At 30.0% G+C, this 20,165-nt stretch overlaps 1 protein-coding gene across 37 annotated transcripts in view; it reads left to right on the top strand.

The window, feature by feature from the left end:
• The window catches only part of Rims2 (regulating synaptic membrane exocytosis 2), a 551,056-nt gene that overhangs the window by 397,094 nt on the left and 133,797 nt on the right, over window positions 1-20,165 (top strand). For 9 of the 37 annotated variants that reach the window (XM_076836166.2, XM_076836171.2, XM_076836162.2 and 6 more), the window contains one exon: window positions 3,404-3,436. The exons of 25 other annotated variants lie outside the window; for them this stretch is intronic. In XM_076836166.2, the coding sequence (XP_076692281.2) occupies window positions 3,404-3,436 (33 nt within the window). Of the gene's footprint in view, window positions 1-3,394; window positions 3,437-20,165 lie in introns of all 37 variants that reach the window. 3 more of the 37 variants (XM_076836165.2, XM_076836180.2, XM_076836184.2) reach the window with 2 other exon arrangements.

The raw sequence follows: 20,165 nt of genomic DNA on the forward strand, positions 1-20,165 counted from the left end.
CTTTTTATAATTTGCAACTTGTTATTACATTAAAATTTAAAATATTTGTTGAAAAAATTTTAATGTAAGTAATGAAATAGTGCTTCTGAGTTACTCATTGTGTTTTATAAATATTTTTATTTCTTTGATTTAGGGATTTAACTCAGAAACTCTTTACCACTGAACTACATCCCCAGTCCTTTTTATTTTTTTATTTTGAGACAGAGTCTCACCAAGTTACTGAGGCGGACCTCAAATTTGGAATCCTCCAGTTTTATCCTCCTGAGTCACTAGGATTACAGACATTGGCCTTCATGCCTGGTTGTTCTATAAATTTTTTCTTTCATTGTGATTTGAGAAAATCTTTTATTTCATGTGATATAATGAACAAAAAACAAACACTACATTCTCTTTACAAAGTCTTTATGTTTGCTAAGTCTAAAATAAGGATTCAGCCATATTTGTGGTAGTGATGATACTTAAGAGAAAGAATACTTTTACTATCCTAATCACTCTTCACTGGTCTTGCATGGTTAAATGAAGACTCTGGTTTACTGAATATAGAGGTGGCTGTAAATGGTTATTAGTTAAAAGAAAGAAGAGTTTTTTCAAATTGTCATTAACAGCACTGAAAAGTGTAACATTGGACTGTGGCATAGTAAGGATCAGAGGAAAGGTATAGAGATGGAAAAAGTAGAAGGGAAACTCTTCTCTCAAGATTCACTAAAGTCTGCTATTCATTATAATACTATAGGCAAAATAAGTATGGCTTGTTACCATTTTAGTAAGACACAATTTCGGAAATGAAACCATTGTAAGTTTCTCCTGTAAAATGAGGATTTATTTTATTGCAAACAGTACATAATAAAACTGTAACCACAAAGAAGGCAAGAAAACCCCCCCAAAATAGTTATACTTGTTATAACTATAGTTCTATATTGAGATCTTATGATTTGCATGAACATTTTTTCTGGTAAAGATATTTTTCACAAGCTTAGTTGTGATCTGTTTATTAATATATCATATTCACATAAACAATGGGAAAATGATTTAACGGATACTTTTAATTAATGTTTTGTGGTCAAGTTATTTCATTTTCATCCCATTATGAGTAATATGAATTTTGTATTATTATCTAAAAATTGCTTTTAGTTACTGGTTCTGAGATAAGTGTTACGATTTACCTTACAAGAATGAAAGAATTGATGGATTATTTGACTGGCTGTATCATGTACCTCTTTTTAAAAATGTTTCTAATTAAATGCTATACAATAAATGTCCCGTTCAGGGGACATCATGAGAGGATTTTTTTTTTCATTTCTTACTTGTTTGACTTTTTATTTCATATATTTTATTGGGTCCTATAATATCTAGTCGATAGAAAATTGACTGGGTAATCAGGAACCATCTTTTCTATCTGGCTTTACCACTAAACTTGTTTTGTGACATTGGGTAAGTCACTCGAACTCTACATGTGTCCCTTACTTATTATAATAAAGAGTTAAGAAGAATTTAATATTTTTAATCTTTATTATAAGATGAAAATCATTACACCAATGGTATATAAAGTAATCCAAGATACAGAAAAACACTTGATAGAGAAAGAAGCTTCTTTTATGTGTGGATTTCTTATGTTTTCTGCAAAAAAATTAAAATGTATTTTTAGAGATGGAGTATATATAAGTAATTATTTTATTCAATTCATACCAATTTCATCTTAACATCTGAAGAAACTATTTTAGTAGAAAGGTGAATGTGTAGGTAGGGAAATTCTGTGTGTAAACCATAAACAAGATATGATACCGATCAACATTGTCCTTTATTAATATAACATTGATGATTCTGTCACCTTCTTTAAGAAATAGGTGGACTGGGAATGAAAAGAACATAAAGCATATATCATTTTAATGTGTATGAGTATGTTTCAGTATATTTTTGTTTTGTTTTGTTTTTCCTAGCGGTCAATCCTATTAGTAGCTTCCAGTTTGCAATACAATTGTGATGAGTGTCTGATTTTTGAATAGGTGAAAAATGTGCATATAAAATAATAAAAGAATATCGTTTAGCTTCAATATGTATCACTTATGTTTCAATTTTCTATAGTTTATACTAGAACTTCTCTTTTTTCCTAAGAAATATTGGGTCATCTTATTACATTATCTTAAAAGTAGAAAGTTTTTTCCTTTTTCACTATTTATAAAAGATAAGTTTGTTATAGGAACTAATTCTCTCAGTAGTTGTAATTTCAATAAATTGATAATCCAACATATTTTTCCAAAAATTGCTCAGAAATCATTTCATACAACTATTACAGAATTAACTGTTGTATTTAAGAATTTTGTGGTCTCAGATTCAGAGCTAAATGGGTAATTAAAATAGGAAATGTTTTGCTTTTGTATTGTATTATTAATTTGAGTTAATCATATTAACATTACTAATATTTTGAAGGACTCTTTTTTTCTTCACTTGCTAGGTTTTTCAGTTTTCTTCAGTTGCAGAATTTTTTTCTTGCTTTCAAATCACTATATAAATTACCTTTTGAACTTCTTCACTAGCAATGGAGAAAGAAGTGATCCCAAAATTTGTGCTCTATTTTAGTAGATATTTAAGTTGGATGGGTACATTTTCATAGAAACTTTGGTGGTCTATAATGTGGTCTTCGCAAGAATATTCTGAATATATAGGAATTAAAAAGGGAATCTGACCAAAGAAACTTTGTTTAAATTGAAGGTTAATTTGAATTTATAGTAATTAAATAAAGCCATATATTTCAGCAACTCTTCTCATAATGATTTGTATTATATTTATTAGTTCATAGTATTTTATGATAATATTTTACTGTGTTCAGGTTATTCAGTGAAATTGTCCAGATGGCTATACTTTATTTTCATGTGCACACTGTTTTGTTTGGGAAATTTAATAAGCATAGGTATCTCTTGAAACTATTTTTGAACTATTTTGACTGCTCTTTTTGATGATGACTCAGTTAAATTCTTTTTATCAGATAATTAAATATCTAAAAGAATTTCCACAGATTTTCAATGGACCTCAGTAACGGCTTGAAAATGTGGTCATACAACTAATATTGGTTTTACTAATGATATCTTTCTGCAGCATCAGTGTTCAAGAATGGCAGTACAAAAATAATTGTAATCTTTTGGATACTCTTTATTTATGCACTAACTTTATTTTTTCTGATTCTGCTCATCTATAGTAGCTAAAGTAATTTGCCATCAATCCTTACATGATTCTTTTTTGTGTGTGTGGTATGTATTTGATTATATCTTCCCTACAACCTGTGCACAGGATTCTTTCTCAAAATGATTTGGGACCCTTTCTTTCAGTGTCACTTTTATCTTTTGAGTACATCCACTCACACCCATCTCCTTTGTCTATGTCTGTCCATTACATGATGTGATCACAGAAGAAGTGGACTCCCCAAGGAGAAGATATGCAGGTCTGTCTCTTCTACTGCTTTTCTTTGTTATGTTTCCACTTTAACTTGTCCTAGAAATTTTTTACCATTTTTTTACTCATTTCATAATTTTTCATTCTTCTCTAATATCAGACAACGTTAAATTTTGCAGGCTTTTAAAGGTCTTTATGTATGCTCAATTTTAACAACAGCTGCTCCTATTTGGATAACAGTAAAACAAGTAATTTATATATATATATATATAACCAGATAGATTATTGCAGATATAATATATATATACACATATATATTTATGCATTTGTTCATGAAAGAAAGTCAGCTATGTTAATAATAAATTAAACATAATTTATTTTTAAGGTTATTTTATCATTAAAATTTGTTTTCAGCTATTTACATAATTCTATAAGTATTTTATCCCTGTTATGAATTCAGCAATGTTTGGTCTAGTCTTTGGAAGATACCAAAAAACTAAAATAGTTTTCAGTATCACTGAGGAATCAAAAGATGTGGGTAACATGCTATGTTTATGTGTCAGTATGAATGATTCTGACAACATATTCTCAAAGTTATAAAGTCAAATAAAATCATTTAAAATGGACAGAAAGAATTTATGGACTTAAGCTGAAACTCAATTATTCATTTAGTGCTAATTTATTCAACACATGCTATATGGTACTGTTCCAGGTGTTCATCCTGTAAAATAACAGGATAAACAAAACAGCTCCCCATCCTTTTGGATTTTTTCTGGTGTGTGTCCAACAAATACAGGCAATAATTAGTTATAAGTACAATGTAAAAATTCCCCCTGTATAGAATACAGTGAAATCATAAGAGAAAATGAGATTATTTCCCCTTAAGAAAAATGGATGTTAATTCAAGAAAAACTTCATAGAAGACATGACCATTGAGTTGAATATTAAAAACTAAAAAATGTTGTACAGACAGCATTAAGGCAAAGAAAGCAATATATCCAAATGCTTCAAATAAGTTTGGGCAAAAGAAGGCAGGGATAGGATTCATGAAGATTGTGTAGGGTATTGAAGCATGTAAAGCAATGGAAATAAAGTAAGATATTAACTTTTAGAAAGATTACTTTAGCAGGTATGTAAAAGAAGGACTAGATATATATAAACAGAAGTTGTTTATGCAGACATTGCAATACATCATTTAAGGGATGGTAATGATCTGTTAAATTATATAGTAGAAGCAGTCAGTATGTGAGAATTTATTTGAAGATGTAGAATCTACAAATCAATCATCCAGTGGACATTACTGATGTCCAAAGAGGAAGAATAAGATAATGTTAGGTTATTGTAATCTTTGGATAGATAGTGGTACTATTTGATAGATAACATAGGTTTTACAAGTTTTCAGGAAAGATAGAGTTCATTTTGAGATGGGTTGAGTTTAAGGTTCATTGGAATATTCAGATATAAAGATATAATTGTATTCATTGGATATAGGAAACCGAAACTCAGGAGAGAAGTCTTAGCTAGAGACAGAGATTTCTCATTTAAATGATGTCATTGAAATAAATGTAGTTGTCAGTAATATATGAAGAATAAGAAGCAAGCCAAGAATTGAAATTCGGGGATCACCAATATTTAATTATACTTAGGGAATGTGTGAAAGAATAAGATCCAGAAAACTGTTGAAAAGAATATTTTAAAGACAGTAGGATATCCATGAAAGTGGAAAATTCAAGAAAAAATATCAATTCAAGGGGCTGGGGTTGGGTTTCAGCGGTAGAGCACTCGCTTCCCATGTGTAAGACCATGGGTTTGATCCTCAGCACCAAATAAAAATAAATAAGTGAAATAAAAGTATTATGTCAATACAACTAAAAAACAAATATTAAAAGAAGAGTGTGATAGACATCATTATCCAAAGTACATGTATGAAGACACGAATTGATGTCAAAATACTTTATATAAAACCTGAGATATGAAAAATTGTGCTGTATATGTGTAATAAGAATTGTAATGCATTCTGGTGTCATTTATTTTTTTAAAAAATCAATAAAAAAGAGCAATTTAAGAATTAGTAATATCAACAGAACCAAATTCTGGAGAAAAATAAGTTGTTAAATGATAAAAATAATCATTTATGATCTTTGCATGATTGATTTCAATGAAGTTGTTAGAGATGTAAGTCAAATTAAAGAAGGAAGGGAAAGGAGATGGGAAACAATGAAAAGAAATAAATGAGAATAGTGATTGTAAGCCAGGGTTTCTGCTGGTGTGAAAAATTATACAGTTAAGAGTAACTACCATGGAAGATGGGAAAGAGTGTTTACCAAGAATATGAAAATGAATGATTTCGAGTTTAGGTTATCATGATTTAATGATGTTCAGAATTCTCAGAGGTTGAACATTTCAAAATGGTGTAAAGATATAACATTTTATTTAGGGATTGGGTTTCTGTGGTGGAACTTGTATTACAGTTTGAGAAGACAAAGCAACAAACTTTGATGCGAGAATTTTAATACAGAGATAATAGTCACTGCCTAAGATTGATAGAAAATGGATGAAGAGAATTGCCTTGAATATAGATGATAGAATCAAGGGAGTAAGTGGTATGAACATAAAAGAAGTAGATTTTATATGACATTAGAAATGTAAGCATGTAGAATCAGCAATGCAGACCCAAAAGAATGCTGATACCACTTTTGTTGTGTGTACATACACATGTTACAGGATTTTGAGCAGCTTTTTCTTAAAGCATTTTTGAGAGAGATAGTATTCTTGTTGAGGGTCAACTTTTCATTTAGAGTAATATGTGAAATATCATTCTATGATGAAGCTGAGAATATATAACATTTCCTAACATTTCATTTAAAAGAATAGAATTATAGACTTAGAATGTTTCTAAGCAATGCAGAAAGTGTTAGGGAAAGAATCTCAGGATAGGTAGAATTCACAGTACAGTTCGTAAAATGTTAAGAAAAGAATGAGTGGGCTGGGGATGTGGCTCAAGCGGTAGCGCGCTCGCCTGGCATGCGTGCGGCCCGGGTTCGATCCTCAGCACCACATACAAAGATGTTGTGTCAGCCAAGAACTGAAAAATAAAAATATTTAAAAAAAAAAAAAAAAAAGAAAAGAATGAGTGCTAGGAAAAGGAAGGAATTAATTGTGTGATTTAGTGGCAATATAAGGAGACAAGGAATTTAAGTTAAGCTAAGAGAAGAAAATTCAAATATTCAACCTACAGGTTTACAAAGGACACTTCATGATAGGAATAAAGACAGAGGGAACACACTTGGTTGAGGGAGTTTAAAGATTCTGCAGAGGAGAGAATTAATAATGAAAACAGTTTTCCTTATAAAAATTAAGTGGTATTTAGGATATATGAAAAAGTTAAATTTATGGAGGAAAAGAAATGTTTCTCTGTTTTCGAATATTATAAGTTACTTTTCATATTTAATGTAATTTGAAGTCTGTCTTGATATAAATTATATAGTTATACTTATAAATCTAATTAACACCTGTATTTCTCCTGCTCTGGGGAAACTGAAGTCTGAGCTTTCTGAATTTCTATTGCAGACCCCAATACTGAAAATGGGGACTTGGTCTGTTATTACCCAGCATTGTATTTAGGATTCCACAAACTTACTTAAGCTCATAAATGAAGACTAATGCATTCTGCTCCAAAGGAAATAAGAGAACTTAACAGAGAGAAGGTAATAAGAGGTGAAGAGAAAAAAAATGATTTTTGAGAAGAGAAAGCAGTAAATTTGTTAAAAACAATTCAGAATGAATTTCACTTATAAAAGAAAAATGAAGTTAAGGCTTTTCATAAACTGACTAGAGTATTTAACCAAAAAAAGCTAATATCTATTAGCCTATGACCTCATCTATAATGAATATGTAAGTTATTTTTCTTTATCAATACCACCTTTAATAATTACACCCACAATATGATAGAAAAATAATTTCATAAATCTAATCATGTCCCTAACATATTAGGTCAAAGTGTTTGTTTTATGTTTTAAGCCACAATTATAATACCTGCTATTGTGATAATATGTACAAGTACATTCACACTGCAATGCAATTCTACAGAATAAATGGAGGAAGGAATGAAGTTGATCACATATTTTGAAGCAGCAAACAAAACAAATCAAAAAAATACCGATTTAGTACTTGGAAATCATAATCAAGTTTCTTTTAAATAAGGAGTAATGTACTTTATTCCCCTATACTACATTTTTCTTTTATGAAATTTTATATCTAATTTTTAAAAATAGTCTTAGAGGTCATTTTAAACAGAGTTAACAATACAGATGAAACTTTAAAAAATATGATCTACAGCCTCTAAATCTGTTTTAACTATCCAAATTATCAGAATTATTTTTAGACTTAAACGTCTGACAATCTTAGTGCTTGTGTAAGATGTCCATTTTATTCATTAAAAAAATCTCAAAATCAAAATATTTTTTAACATTTCTCATCTCAGGTAAATCATTGTACTATAATATTTATTTTATATTATTATGTTAATTAATTATTATAATTGATTCTGTGGTACCTCAAGAGTTTTAGAAAACATGTAAAAAAATTACTATGCAAGTCTACCCAGTGGTTTCCCTGATACTAATGTTAATTTAAAAGGCTGAATGATCCAAGTTGAATAGATTTCAAACACTAATAAAATAACAATTGAGAATAATTGTTATAGAACCTAATAACACTTCCTATTAGGCTAACTAAGAAAAAATTGCAAAGTTCACACAAATACAGTCCCTTTTTTGGTTGGTTGGTTTGATTTTATTTTATTTCACGGATTACTCAGTGTTTCCATTAATTTGTATTGTCTTAGTTTGTTTGGACACCTATAACCAAGTGTCATAGACTGGATGGCTTATATACAAAAATTTAGTTTTAATACTTATACAGATGAGGAAGTTGAAGATTCAGGTGCTTGCAGATTCAGTTTCTGGATAGGACTTGATGGATTGGCATCTTTTTCCTGTTTCTTCACAATGCTGAAAGGGCAAGAGGTCTCTCAAAGTCCTTATAACCTAATAATCTCTCAAAGGCCCAACTTCCTAATGCCTTCACCTTGAGGGTTAGGACATCAATGTATGAATTTGGTGGGGGCATAACCATTCAGATTATAGCATGTATCATTTAAAACTTTTACTGCAGTCCTTGTCAGATTTTCTTAGCCCATAAGACATGTTTTGAATGCTGTGTACTTTTATATGACACTCTCTTGTACTCATGTGGTATCCTAAAGTTAAAGAGAAATAACAGTCGTTGTAAGGGGAGTTTAATATATGTGCATGTATGTACACATACAAATTCACATTCCAACTGTTTTTGAACTTTTCTAATCTTTCAATTATTAATTTATCAATCTTATTACATAACCTGCGCATTTTATTGATATTCTCTGTGCACTGATTACATCCTATTTTGAATGAATTCCATATTCTTGATGAAAGTCTAAGACAGTGATATTCAAGATTTTCTCAGTCATGAAAACCATAACCCTAGTACTCTGAAATCTTAGTAAAAAATACATATCACTCTGTTTATAAGGAAGCATAAAGTGTCAACTCTATTATATAAGTTTAAGATTAAATATTTTATTACACATGAAAGATATATGTGCATACATATATGTAAATATCACATCTTATATGACAGCTCTTAGAGATAAAATATAGTAGTCAATTTCAATTCACTAAATCCTATAAATATGCAAATGTTAGACTTTAGAAAATCTAGAAACTTGAAAGAGTAGAAATACCCAAACAGAATTCAATAGTTACTTACAGGATAAATAACTCATTTAAATGCAGGTTTTGGAAACATTATTTTTTAGTTCTTTGTGGACATAAAAGTCCATCTCTGTTGGATGATAAATCATGAATTTAAGATGCTACTACTAAATTTTCAACATATTATTCACCAATTTTTACTACTATAGCATTCAGTTTTACTTATGTATGCTGTGCATCTCAACTTTCTGTCCTAAAATTTTCAGCTAATTGGTGAAATATTTGTTCCTGTAAGAAATGTTGCTCTGAGAAGAAGTGTAAAAGTATAGACTTTGGAACTCTACTGCCTAATCAGTCCATCACTTTCTTACTTTGTGATCTGGAGAGTGTTACTATCATTCAGATTCCCCATCTTTAAAAGGGGATAATAATAAGACCACCTCAAAAGATTATTGCAAACATTAAATTAGCATATATATATATTAAGCAAAACACTTAAGTTGTGTTTAGCACATAGTAAGTACTATATAAGTGAAACTATTGGTTTTTTAGCGAAAATACATTAAAAGAATTATTTTGAATAGGCTGTTGAATTTCATGCATTTTGTTGTGTAGATATTCTATTATCTAATTCTTTTCATTATATCCGTTACAAATATACTATCAGGAGATAACTGTCATACAAACAAACCTGTGCATAAGGAATGAGTCACTACAGTTGTGTGGAAAGAGCCAGAGCATTGAAGTCAGATAGGTGTGCCTTATTTCTAATCCAGGTTCTGCCACTCACTAGGGATGTGACTTTGTACTGGTTGCTGAATGCTTCTTAGGAACCTTAATGAACTACCACTATATTAAAGAGTTTACTATGTTGGAAGTTTTTATATTTGTTTTAGTGTATGTGTGTGTGTGTGTGTGTGTGTGTGTGTGTGTGTGTTTGTGTGTGTGTGTGTGTAGTGCTGGGGAGTGAACTCAGGGCCTCTTGAATTCTAAGCAGATGCTCTACTACTTAGTTATATCCCCAGCTCAAGTTTATTATGTTTTAATGAAAGCATAAAAGATCCTTTCTCTGAAAAAAACAAAAGCCCTCCTAAAAATTGGAATGAAGGAAAATTTTTTTCTATCTAAAGTTTCTCAATTCCTCCCATACCCTCCACATTCCCATATGGATCAGTGTTTTCATATCAGAGAAAACATTCAGTATTTAGTTTTTTGGGATTGGCCTACTTCACTTAGCATAATATTCTCCAACAACATCCATTTACCTGAAAATGCCATGATTTTATTCCCCTGAGTCATGTTCCATTGTGTGTATATATCACATTTTCTTTATACGTTCAGCTACTCAAGGGCATCTAGTTTGCTTCCACAGTTTAGCTATTGTGAATTGTGCTGCTATAAACATTGATGAGGCTGTGTCCCTTTAGTATTTTTAAGTCCTTTGGGTACAGACCAAGGAGTGGGATAGCTGGATTAAATGGTGGTTCCATTCCAAGTTTTCCAGGCATTTCCACACTGCTTTCCATAGTGGTTGCACCAATTTGCAGTCCCACCAGCAATGTGTGTGCCTTTCTCCCTACATCCTCACCAACACTTACTATTGTTTGTATTCTTAATAGGTTCCATTCTGACTGGAGTGAGATGAAATCCTTTTTTTTTTTTTTTTTTGAGAGAGAGAGAATTTTTTAATATTTATTTTTTAGTTTTAGGTGGCCACACATCTTTATTTTATTTTTATGTGGTGCTGAGGATCGAACCTAGTGCTCCACGCATACCAGGCAATCGTACTACTGCTTGAGCCACATCCCCAGCCAAGATGAAATCTTAAGAGTGGTTTTGATTTCTATTTTTCTAATTGCTAGAGATGTTGAACATTTTTTCATATTTTTGTTGATTGATGGTATATCATCTTCTGAGAAGTGTCTGTTCATTCCCTTGGCCCATTTATTGATTGGGTTATTTGTTTTTTCGGTGTTAAGATTTTTGAGTTCTTTATATATCCTAGAGATTAGTGCTCTGTCTGAAGTGGGTGTGGTAAAAAATTTCTCCCATTCTGTAGGCTCTATTTACCTCACTGATTGTTTCTTTTGTTGAGAAGCTTTTTAGTTTGAATCCATCCCATTTATTGAGTCTTGATTTTATTTCTTGTACTATAGGATTCTTATTAAGGAAGTTGGGTCCTAATACAACATGATGAAGATTTGGGCCTTCTTTTTCTTCTATTAGGCACAGGGTCTCTGGTTTAATTTAATTCCTAGGCCCTTGATTTATTTGGAGTTGAGTTTTGTGCATGGTGAGAGGTAGGGGATTAATTTCATGTTGTTGCATATGGATTTCCATTTTTTCCGAGCACTATTTGTTGAAGAGATTATCCTTTCTCCAATGTACGATTTTGGTGCCTTTGTCTAATATAAGGTAACTGTAGTTATATGGGTTTGTCTCTGTTTCCTCTATTCTGTACCATTGGTCTACAAGTCTATTTTGCTGCCAATACCATGCTGTTTTGTTACTATAGTTCTGGAGTATAGTTTAAGGTCTTATTTAGTGATGCCACCATCATGTTTCACTTTTCTTGCTAAGGATTTCTTTAGCTATTCTAGGTCTCTTATTTTTCCAGACGAATTTCATTACTCCTTTTTCTATTTCTATGAGGAATATCATTGGGATTTTGATTGGAATTGCATTAGTGCTTTTGGTAGTGTGGTCATTTGACAATATTAATTCTGCCTATTCAAGAACAGGGGAGATCTTTCCATCTTCTAAGATCTTCTTTAATTTCTTTCTTTAGTGTCCTGTAATTTTCACTGTGGAGATATTTCTCTTCTTCTGTTATGTTGATTCCCAAGGTTTTTTTTTTTTTTTTTTGGTGGGGGGGGCTATTGTAAATAGGGTAGTTTTCCTAGTTTCTCTTTCAGAGGATTTATCACTAATGTACAGAAATGCCTTTAATTTATGGGTGTTGATTTTATACCTGCTACTTTTCTGAATTCATTTATTCTAGAATTTTTCTGGTAGAATTTTTTTGATCTTCTAAGTATAGAATCATATCCTTGGCAGATAGTGATAACTTGAGGGGTTTTTTTTTCTATCTGTATCTGTTTAATTTCTTTCATCTGTCTACTTGTTCTGGCCAGTGTTTCAAGAACTATGTTAACTAGAAGTGATGAAAGAGGGCATCCCTGTATTGTTCCAATTTTTAAGAGGGAATGTATTAAATTTTTCTCCATTTAGAATAATGTTTGCCTGGGGCTTAGCTTAGATAGCTTTTACAATGTTGAGATATGTTCCTGTTATCCCTAATTTTTCTAGTGTTTTAAACATGAAGGGGTGTTGTATTTTGTTGAATGCTTTTTCATCATCTGCAATGCAGGAAATTTAAAGCTAGAGAGAGACTGTCTACAATGTGACAGGTATCAAATTGAGAATAGCAAAATGATCATAACAAATCAGTTAACACACAAGGAGTTGGGAAACACATTTTATAAATAAATTATATATTCCATCAAACTCTAATAGAAAAATTGATGAAGGAGCTCTATACACATTTTCCTTAATCAAAAAATGCAGTTGAAAGTAATTACCTGAAAAAACTTTATTTCAATGATAACCAAATGAATGAATATTATTTTAAATGAGATGTGATACTTCATTGATTTTAAAAACCAAGGTGTGACAGAGTGATAGTAAAATTTAGTATAATCTTGCTATAAATCAATTTGCCATATAAATCAAATGCCTTAAAAATATTTAAAGACTTTTGATCCAGTGGAAATAAAGATTCAAAATAAAAACATATGTACAAAATGCTCACTAAAGTACTATTTACAACAATAAAAGGTATGTTATTTAATGAAACAGCTACATAAATTATATAAATATGCAACCATTTAAATTAAGAAATTTTGGTGTAAAATTAGAAACACTCAACTATATCTTTTACAATGTGAAAACAATGAAAGTAATATGTTTAAAGAACTTGTTACAGAATTTTGTCCACAGAAGATTATCAAAGAATGGCAGTTATTTTGTTTTAACCACTGAACTAAAATTATGCCAAAAGATAATTTTTCTGGCAAATATATTTACTCTTTACTTATGATTTATGTTTGTTACTAGCAAAACTATATGTTTTGCAATACGATTTTGAATCTTACATTTAATACATCAGTAATCTCTAAACAGTCAACTAGTGTGGAGTTTGGCTAATAGCCATTTCTGGGATTATTTTAAAATAGAATTTTTTTTATAGAACTCAGCATTAGAGAATACAAATTGACCACATTAGTTGTTCATCTGTAGTACCAAAACCAAGACAAACTACCTAATTCTAAACATATTTAAAAGCAAAATAAAATCATATTTTTTTAAAAAAAGAACAGTAAAAATGTTTTATTACCGGTTGATCTATCTAAAGACATGTCAGTATAGCAGTAAAGGATAAAGATCTTAAGACCTACATTATCTCTGAAAAGTCTCTTAATTTCTCCGCATCTCCATTTCCTTATTACTAAAAGAGGGTTTATATATATATATATATGTATATATACATATATATATATATATATATATATATATATATATCTTATAATAATCTATAGAAAATAAAATTAATGACCAGCCAAAATGAAAATCTTTCCATTACAAGAACAAGCAAATAAATTCCAAAAACGGAAAATAAGCAAAAGGCTGTGAGCTATGATTTTTCTCATACAGAATTAAGTTAAAGGTTACAGAAATTTTTCCTAATGTGTGTAGTAGGTGTCTAATATTATTAGTACAATCATGGATTCTTCAAACTATTCAAATTCCTCTTCAATATTTTTCTATTACAAAAATATACATTTTTGCTCTAGTCAATTCTAGATTAGTGTGCTAATAATGTAAATATATGTCTTTATATATTAATTGAAATAAAAATTCAAGACAGAGACTATTAAAAGCTTCCATAGAATATTCACATATCCAGCACATATGACTATTCTATACTAAAATCATCCCTTTGTTATGTTTATGGCATATTAAACTATGATGCAACATAATTAGCTTACATAAAGGAGAGGTGATTCCTAAAATTCTTATTCTGGTCAATTTAGAGTTCACTTACTAAAACTTCCTTTGTTCAACAAATATCCACAAAACATTGATGTACCAGGCTTCCTTCTAGATACTGAGGGTATAACAGCTACAAAGACATACAAGATCTCTTTAATAACTTGCCTGAAACATTTGAAGCTGACATTTAAACTGAAACATTCTGGCTCTGTGCCAGAGCCCATCCTTAATCTTATGAAATAGGGCCTTACCTGTGATACAGTGAAGTGTGTAGAAATGTTAAAGGCAGGAAGTCCAAGCAGAGAAGGGGCACATTATGCAAAGGGCAGTATGAAGAGCAAAATACTGGAAGGATGAGAGCAAGAAGAAAGGAATAGAGAAAGGGAGATTTAATGTCAGTGGAAGTCAACTTGGATCTACTGCTAAGCTTTATGAAGGATCTTTAATGTAACTAGTATTGACATGGGGACTTCTGAAAGGTTAAAATTCACTCTAGTTTCTCTAGCTTAGTCTAGTCTCTCTTGATTCGTCTTTATCTAATCTTCATATTTCTTCCTCTAAGAGTAACCTCATTCGATTTTTATTCATCTTCATTTTGAATTTTGAGAAGCAACATTTTATTATATTTCCTTATTGGTGAAACATTTAGGATAAATACATTTGAATTGTAGTATAACAATACTACATGAAATTTGTTTCTTTGTATAGTTAGTTATTCTTTTACCCTTAAACGAACTACAATCATCAGCAAAATCTTTGGGAAAAACACAATTTATTGTCTGAGCAAGAGTACTATTTCAAATCCATACATAAATATTTCCTTTTTTATTGTAAATAATTATTCCAACTTAATGGTGATCCTAATTTGATTAAAAAATTAAATGTCACATTATAAAATATTTAGTCAACATAGATAAAATGATACAATTAAAATTAAAATATGCTTCTTTCCTTTCAATTACAATATTGCTACACAAGCTTCTTTTTATTACAATTCATAACCCAAATGTATAATCCTTTGCTAGGATGATAACTCTGGAAAAAAAGAGGAAATCATTATTACAAATTCTTTCTTGTTCTTGCATTGTAAACTTGCATTTGTAATTGGAATTCATAATTTAAATTATTTTAGTGATTTTTCTTAATTTAACTATTAAAAATTTAATTTTTCTCTAAAAGTTTTCACAAGTTTAATTTCCCAGTCAGTTTTATAATCTTATTTGACATATGCTCTTAATTATTTTCATTATTAACTTACGAATTTAATTCCATAGCTAATTTAAGTTAAATTTATTTGACCTGTAAGGTCTCATAGGAATCTTAAAAATATTGAAATAGAAAGTGTAGAAGTAGTCAACATGACTATTATCCAATATCATAAGAAGTAATTTGGGGGAGAATTCTATTGTATGGGTTTTCCTCTTTATTAGTTACATAACTTAGGTTAAGCATTTTGGTTATCACTATTACCATTTCATTTTTAATACAAGGCTACTAATATTTGGGAGTTTGTTAGATTCTTGATTTGGAAAAAAACTTTAAATGAACACATTTTTTTCTCAGCAAAATAGCTGACTAATTAAAAATTCCAAAATCTTGCCATGTGTTTGGAACCATGACAGTCTTTTTTATTCTCTTTATGGCGCTGGGAATTTAATCCAGGGCCTAACACATGCTAGGCAAAAGCTCTATCACGAAGTTGCAGGCATATTCTGACAATGTTTTTAAAAGTACAGTACCAATAATAAGGCTAAAAAAATATTGGGATGTAGGAAATCACAACATTAATGTCACATGGGTATTTGCATATGTATTTTGTTGTAATACAGGAAATATTCTCAACTTTTTAAATTCCAGTATACATAATTAAAAGCATATGAGTCCCCTTTCATCATAGGTCTTATCTCATTTTGTACATGATGTGGATATTTTCAATTTTACATAATTTTTAAATTAACATTGTCAATTCTAAGTATATTTTTATTGTACTCCTAAATGAAAATGTAAAAATAAAAATGCATTTAAATGTCTATTATGCTCTTTTCAAGCCTTCTACATAGTCTTGTAATATGTATAATAATGAATGTAATTGAAATATATCTTATGATTATGTTAATTTGGACCCAGATGACAAATAATGTATCATTGTTAATTCATATCAAAATATGACAAGATTTGGGTAGCACTTGCACAGGTTATAATTTTTGCTACTTTGTGAATTATAACTCCCTTAATGTAGATATTTAATCATCACTGAAAGTTACAATATTCTAAAGCATATAACAAATGGTGTATAGTTTTTTAACCTAATGAATCTGACTCATTTGTATCTTTTTAAAAATTTTTTCATTTGCATCTTTCACCAAAAAAATTTAATCTTTTTCTTAGAAGCAATTTTATTAATGACTTTGTATTCCTTCTTTGAAGAACTTTCATTTTAAAATTTAGTTTACATTCTAAAATACATTTTGTTATGTCAAAGACACAGGACTTGTGACTAACAAGCTAAAATAGTTATTAGAAACTTAGTAGTTTTTGCTCCAAAATATGTCACTGTGCATCACAACAAAAAATGTATATAGTAAAACAGTTGTATTTTAACCTAATACAACTGTCTACAATATTGCTTTAATCAACTTTTAAAGTTCCTACTTTAATGAACTTTTTTCAATATAATCTGTATTTGTGTCTCTATGTCTTCCAGGCTCTGGCTCACACTTTCTCTATTTCTTCTTCCTTCTCTCCTTGTCTCCTTACATAACTTTCTGCCTTCATTCCATTTTGAATGAAGGAATACATTGGCATACACACACACGTACACACTATACACGCACACAACACACACACACACACAGCACATTTTATTAAGAGAATTTTAATGAATGCAATCCCAAGGCAAACACATTATGAATTTCTAGATCGCTTTACCTCAGTTAATGAAATTGGCATGGTAATATAACACAACAAATGCCAGGTATCACTTAACTTGACCAACCAGAGAGTTTTACAGCATGGGTAATCATAAAGTGTATCTGGTTCAAACCTATTGATTTTACAGATAAGGAATTTAATGTCTAGAAAGGTAGTGTAAGATTTATTAAGCTAAGATTCAAATCCAAATCTTCTCTCTTATGTTTTAAAGCAGTGCTGTTTTTAAGATTTTATTTAATGCTATGTATTATAAATATACCCATTAATCAGAACCTGGGTAGTTGCAAACCCCATCAATTCTTTGGTGATTATCTTCATTATGTCCACTGCACATTCCAAGTACAAACCCTGATTTTCTCCCATGGGTCAAATGTATGCTGATTTTTAATGTTGAAATCTAAACTGGTGCTAAAATCTAATCTTCCAAATGATTCAATTTTGTTTAGTCTGTTCAATGCATTTAGATTTCAATATTACACTGTTTTCTAGGTTATACTTATGTCCCAAAGTAGTTCAAGTGTGTTTCTTTTTGACTATAAGGAATATGAAACTTGTCTGTAGCATCTCCCTTGAAGTATTATTTAATGAATATGGTAGGAATTAAAAGATAAACATCACACAAGTACATGAATTAACAAGTAACTAAATATCTAAAATAGATTGTTAAGGTTTAGAACCAAATTGAAAAGACCAGAGATCATAACCATGAGCCTCAAATAGTATAACAATTTTGTTAATTTCTAGAGCACTTATTTTTCATCTAATTCCATTTGTCACTTAGCACCTATGAATTTCAAATTTCTTGAATTCTTGGAGGCAAAGTAAAGATTATTTTATAAGCAAACACATTATAAACAATCAAAATGATATTCTTTCATTTGAAATGTGTCAGTTCCTAGTGATCTCAATAGAAAAAGTCTAAAAATTGATTGATTTGCAAATAAGTATTTCTCAAAACTTATGTTAGCTGCACAGTTAAGATTATGTTTTTCTTGCTATTCATAATTAAATACCTCTGCTTGCCCTGGTACTAATACTGAAGTAATTTGGCATGTAATGTGTAAGTCTTATGAAGTATTTATTTCGTGCTTTTCTCAATTTAATGCGATTCAGTTTTTATTATTCCTTATATCTACGTTTAGTTATTGATTTATCTAGCAAAAAGTGGTACTCATTTAAATGATGTTCTAGTATATGATATGTGAAGTTTCAATATAACAATTTCTGAGACTTTGGGATATAGCTCAGTTGGTAGAGTGCTTGCCTCGCATGCACAAAGCCCTGACCCAGCACTACCAAAAAAGAATATCTGAAAATTCATTATAGGAAAGTGATTGTGGACAGATGATTTTCGAATACCTTTAAAAAATATTGTCACACAATTTCTCATCCTATATTTGAAAATACTAATGTGGAAACTTTAAAAACATACAAGATTAATTTTTGTATTGATATTCATAAGTTGGAAAAGTCTATTTTGTTCAGTTGGAAGTATTTCTTGTTATGTATACTTTCAATTAATATATCTAAATGCTTCCTTTAACAAATAAAATTATGTCATTCTATTAAGCTGAGTAATGAATAATTGCACATCTGTATTTTAAAAAGCCTTTTACTTTGACTTTCAAAACATTTTTATCAGATTATAATGCAAACATCATTTTCAAAATGGATAAGATGAGCCAGGTATGGTGGCATATGCCTGTAATTCCAGTGACTTGGGAGGCTGAGGCATGAGGATTAAAAGTTCAAGCCAGCCTCAGTAACTTAGCAAGGCCCTAGCTAACGTGGTGAGACCTGTCTCAAAATAAAAAATAAATAGGGCTGCGGATGTGTTTCAGTGGTTAAGCATCCTAGGTTCATTCCCTGGTACAAAAGGGTGGGGGAAGCAGTGGAGATAATATGAACTTCTTTGCATAAATTTTGTTTAACAAATAGAAACCAAATAGCACTTATACTTACTTCAAATGTATAGTGATAGCTGCTAACATTTCAATATGTAAACCTTCAAATGTTTTTACTCGCTTTCTCTTTTGTCTAGGTCATAGGCATGTATTTCATGCATATGTATAGTTTTATAGTTTATAAACTATAGTTCCACATTTTCCACTTAATTTTTTATACTTATAAGTTACAATATCTTTAATTTTGTCTATATTTATAGATTATTAATTATTAGTACACCACCCTCAGCACTTTTCATGAATGCATAATAAATATTCTGCAGATGTATCATAATGCAGATATCTAATCACCTATCCTTGCTCAATTAGGATGTTTTTTCCCAGGATTTCACAATTACCCAATAATGGTGGGATAAATGCATTTACATCTTTGCACATTGACTTATTTCTTTGGGGAAAATCATGGAAAGTGGAATTTCAGGCTCTAAAATATGATCCCTTTAAATCTTTTTAATATACATACAAATGTGCTGCATCTTTAAGTAACAGTGCTGTTGTACAGCAGAGACTTTGAAAATTTTTCACATTAATGGGTTTTACTTTTTTAACAGCTGTTACCATTCTGAAAAAAATTTTTTACAGTTAATATATCTTGAACATATACTTAAACATTCGATAAAATCAAGCCATTTTCTCTTCCTGAATTGCACTGCCTTTTAAAATAAAAATATGATATAAAATATTACATACTCTTTCTCATGAGTCATTTTAATTTAATAATTTCCATACTTATTTCTCTGACTATTGAACAAAATCATTATTACTTTTAAAATCTGTTCCACTGAACCTTAAAATTTAATACAATCATGCTTTCTGTTTTGTAATTGTATGCAAATAGCTGCCTACACTGATTATACCTTTTCTTCATTGCATTTTTTTTGGTTCATATCTAAATGATCAATGTAGCATTTGGAAAGTACATAATTTGATTCTTTTAGCTTTGATCATTTAATATGTGTTATTTGTATCTCTCTTCTTTTCACTTTTATTAGGAAAAATGTTTGTAAAATAGAATTCTTTAGGAAAACTATCAAAAGTATTTTTTTCCTTTCTTCAGTGGTTTGGTGGGGAATAGTTA

Source organism: Callospermophilus lateralis, chromosome 16, assembly GCF_048772815.1.
Source record: "Callospermophilus lateralis isolate mCalLat2 chromosome 16, mCalLat2.hap1, whole genome shotgun sequence".
NCBI lineage: Eukaryota > Metazoa > Chordata > Mammalia > Rodentia > Sciuridae > Callospermophilus > Callospermophilus lateralis.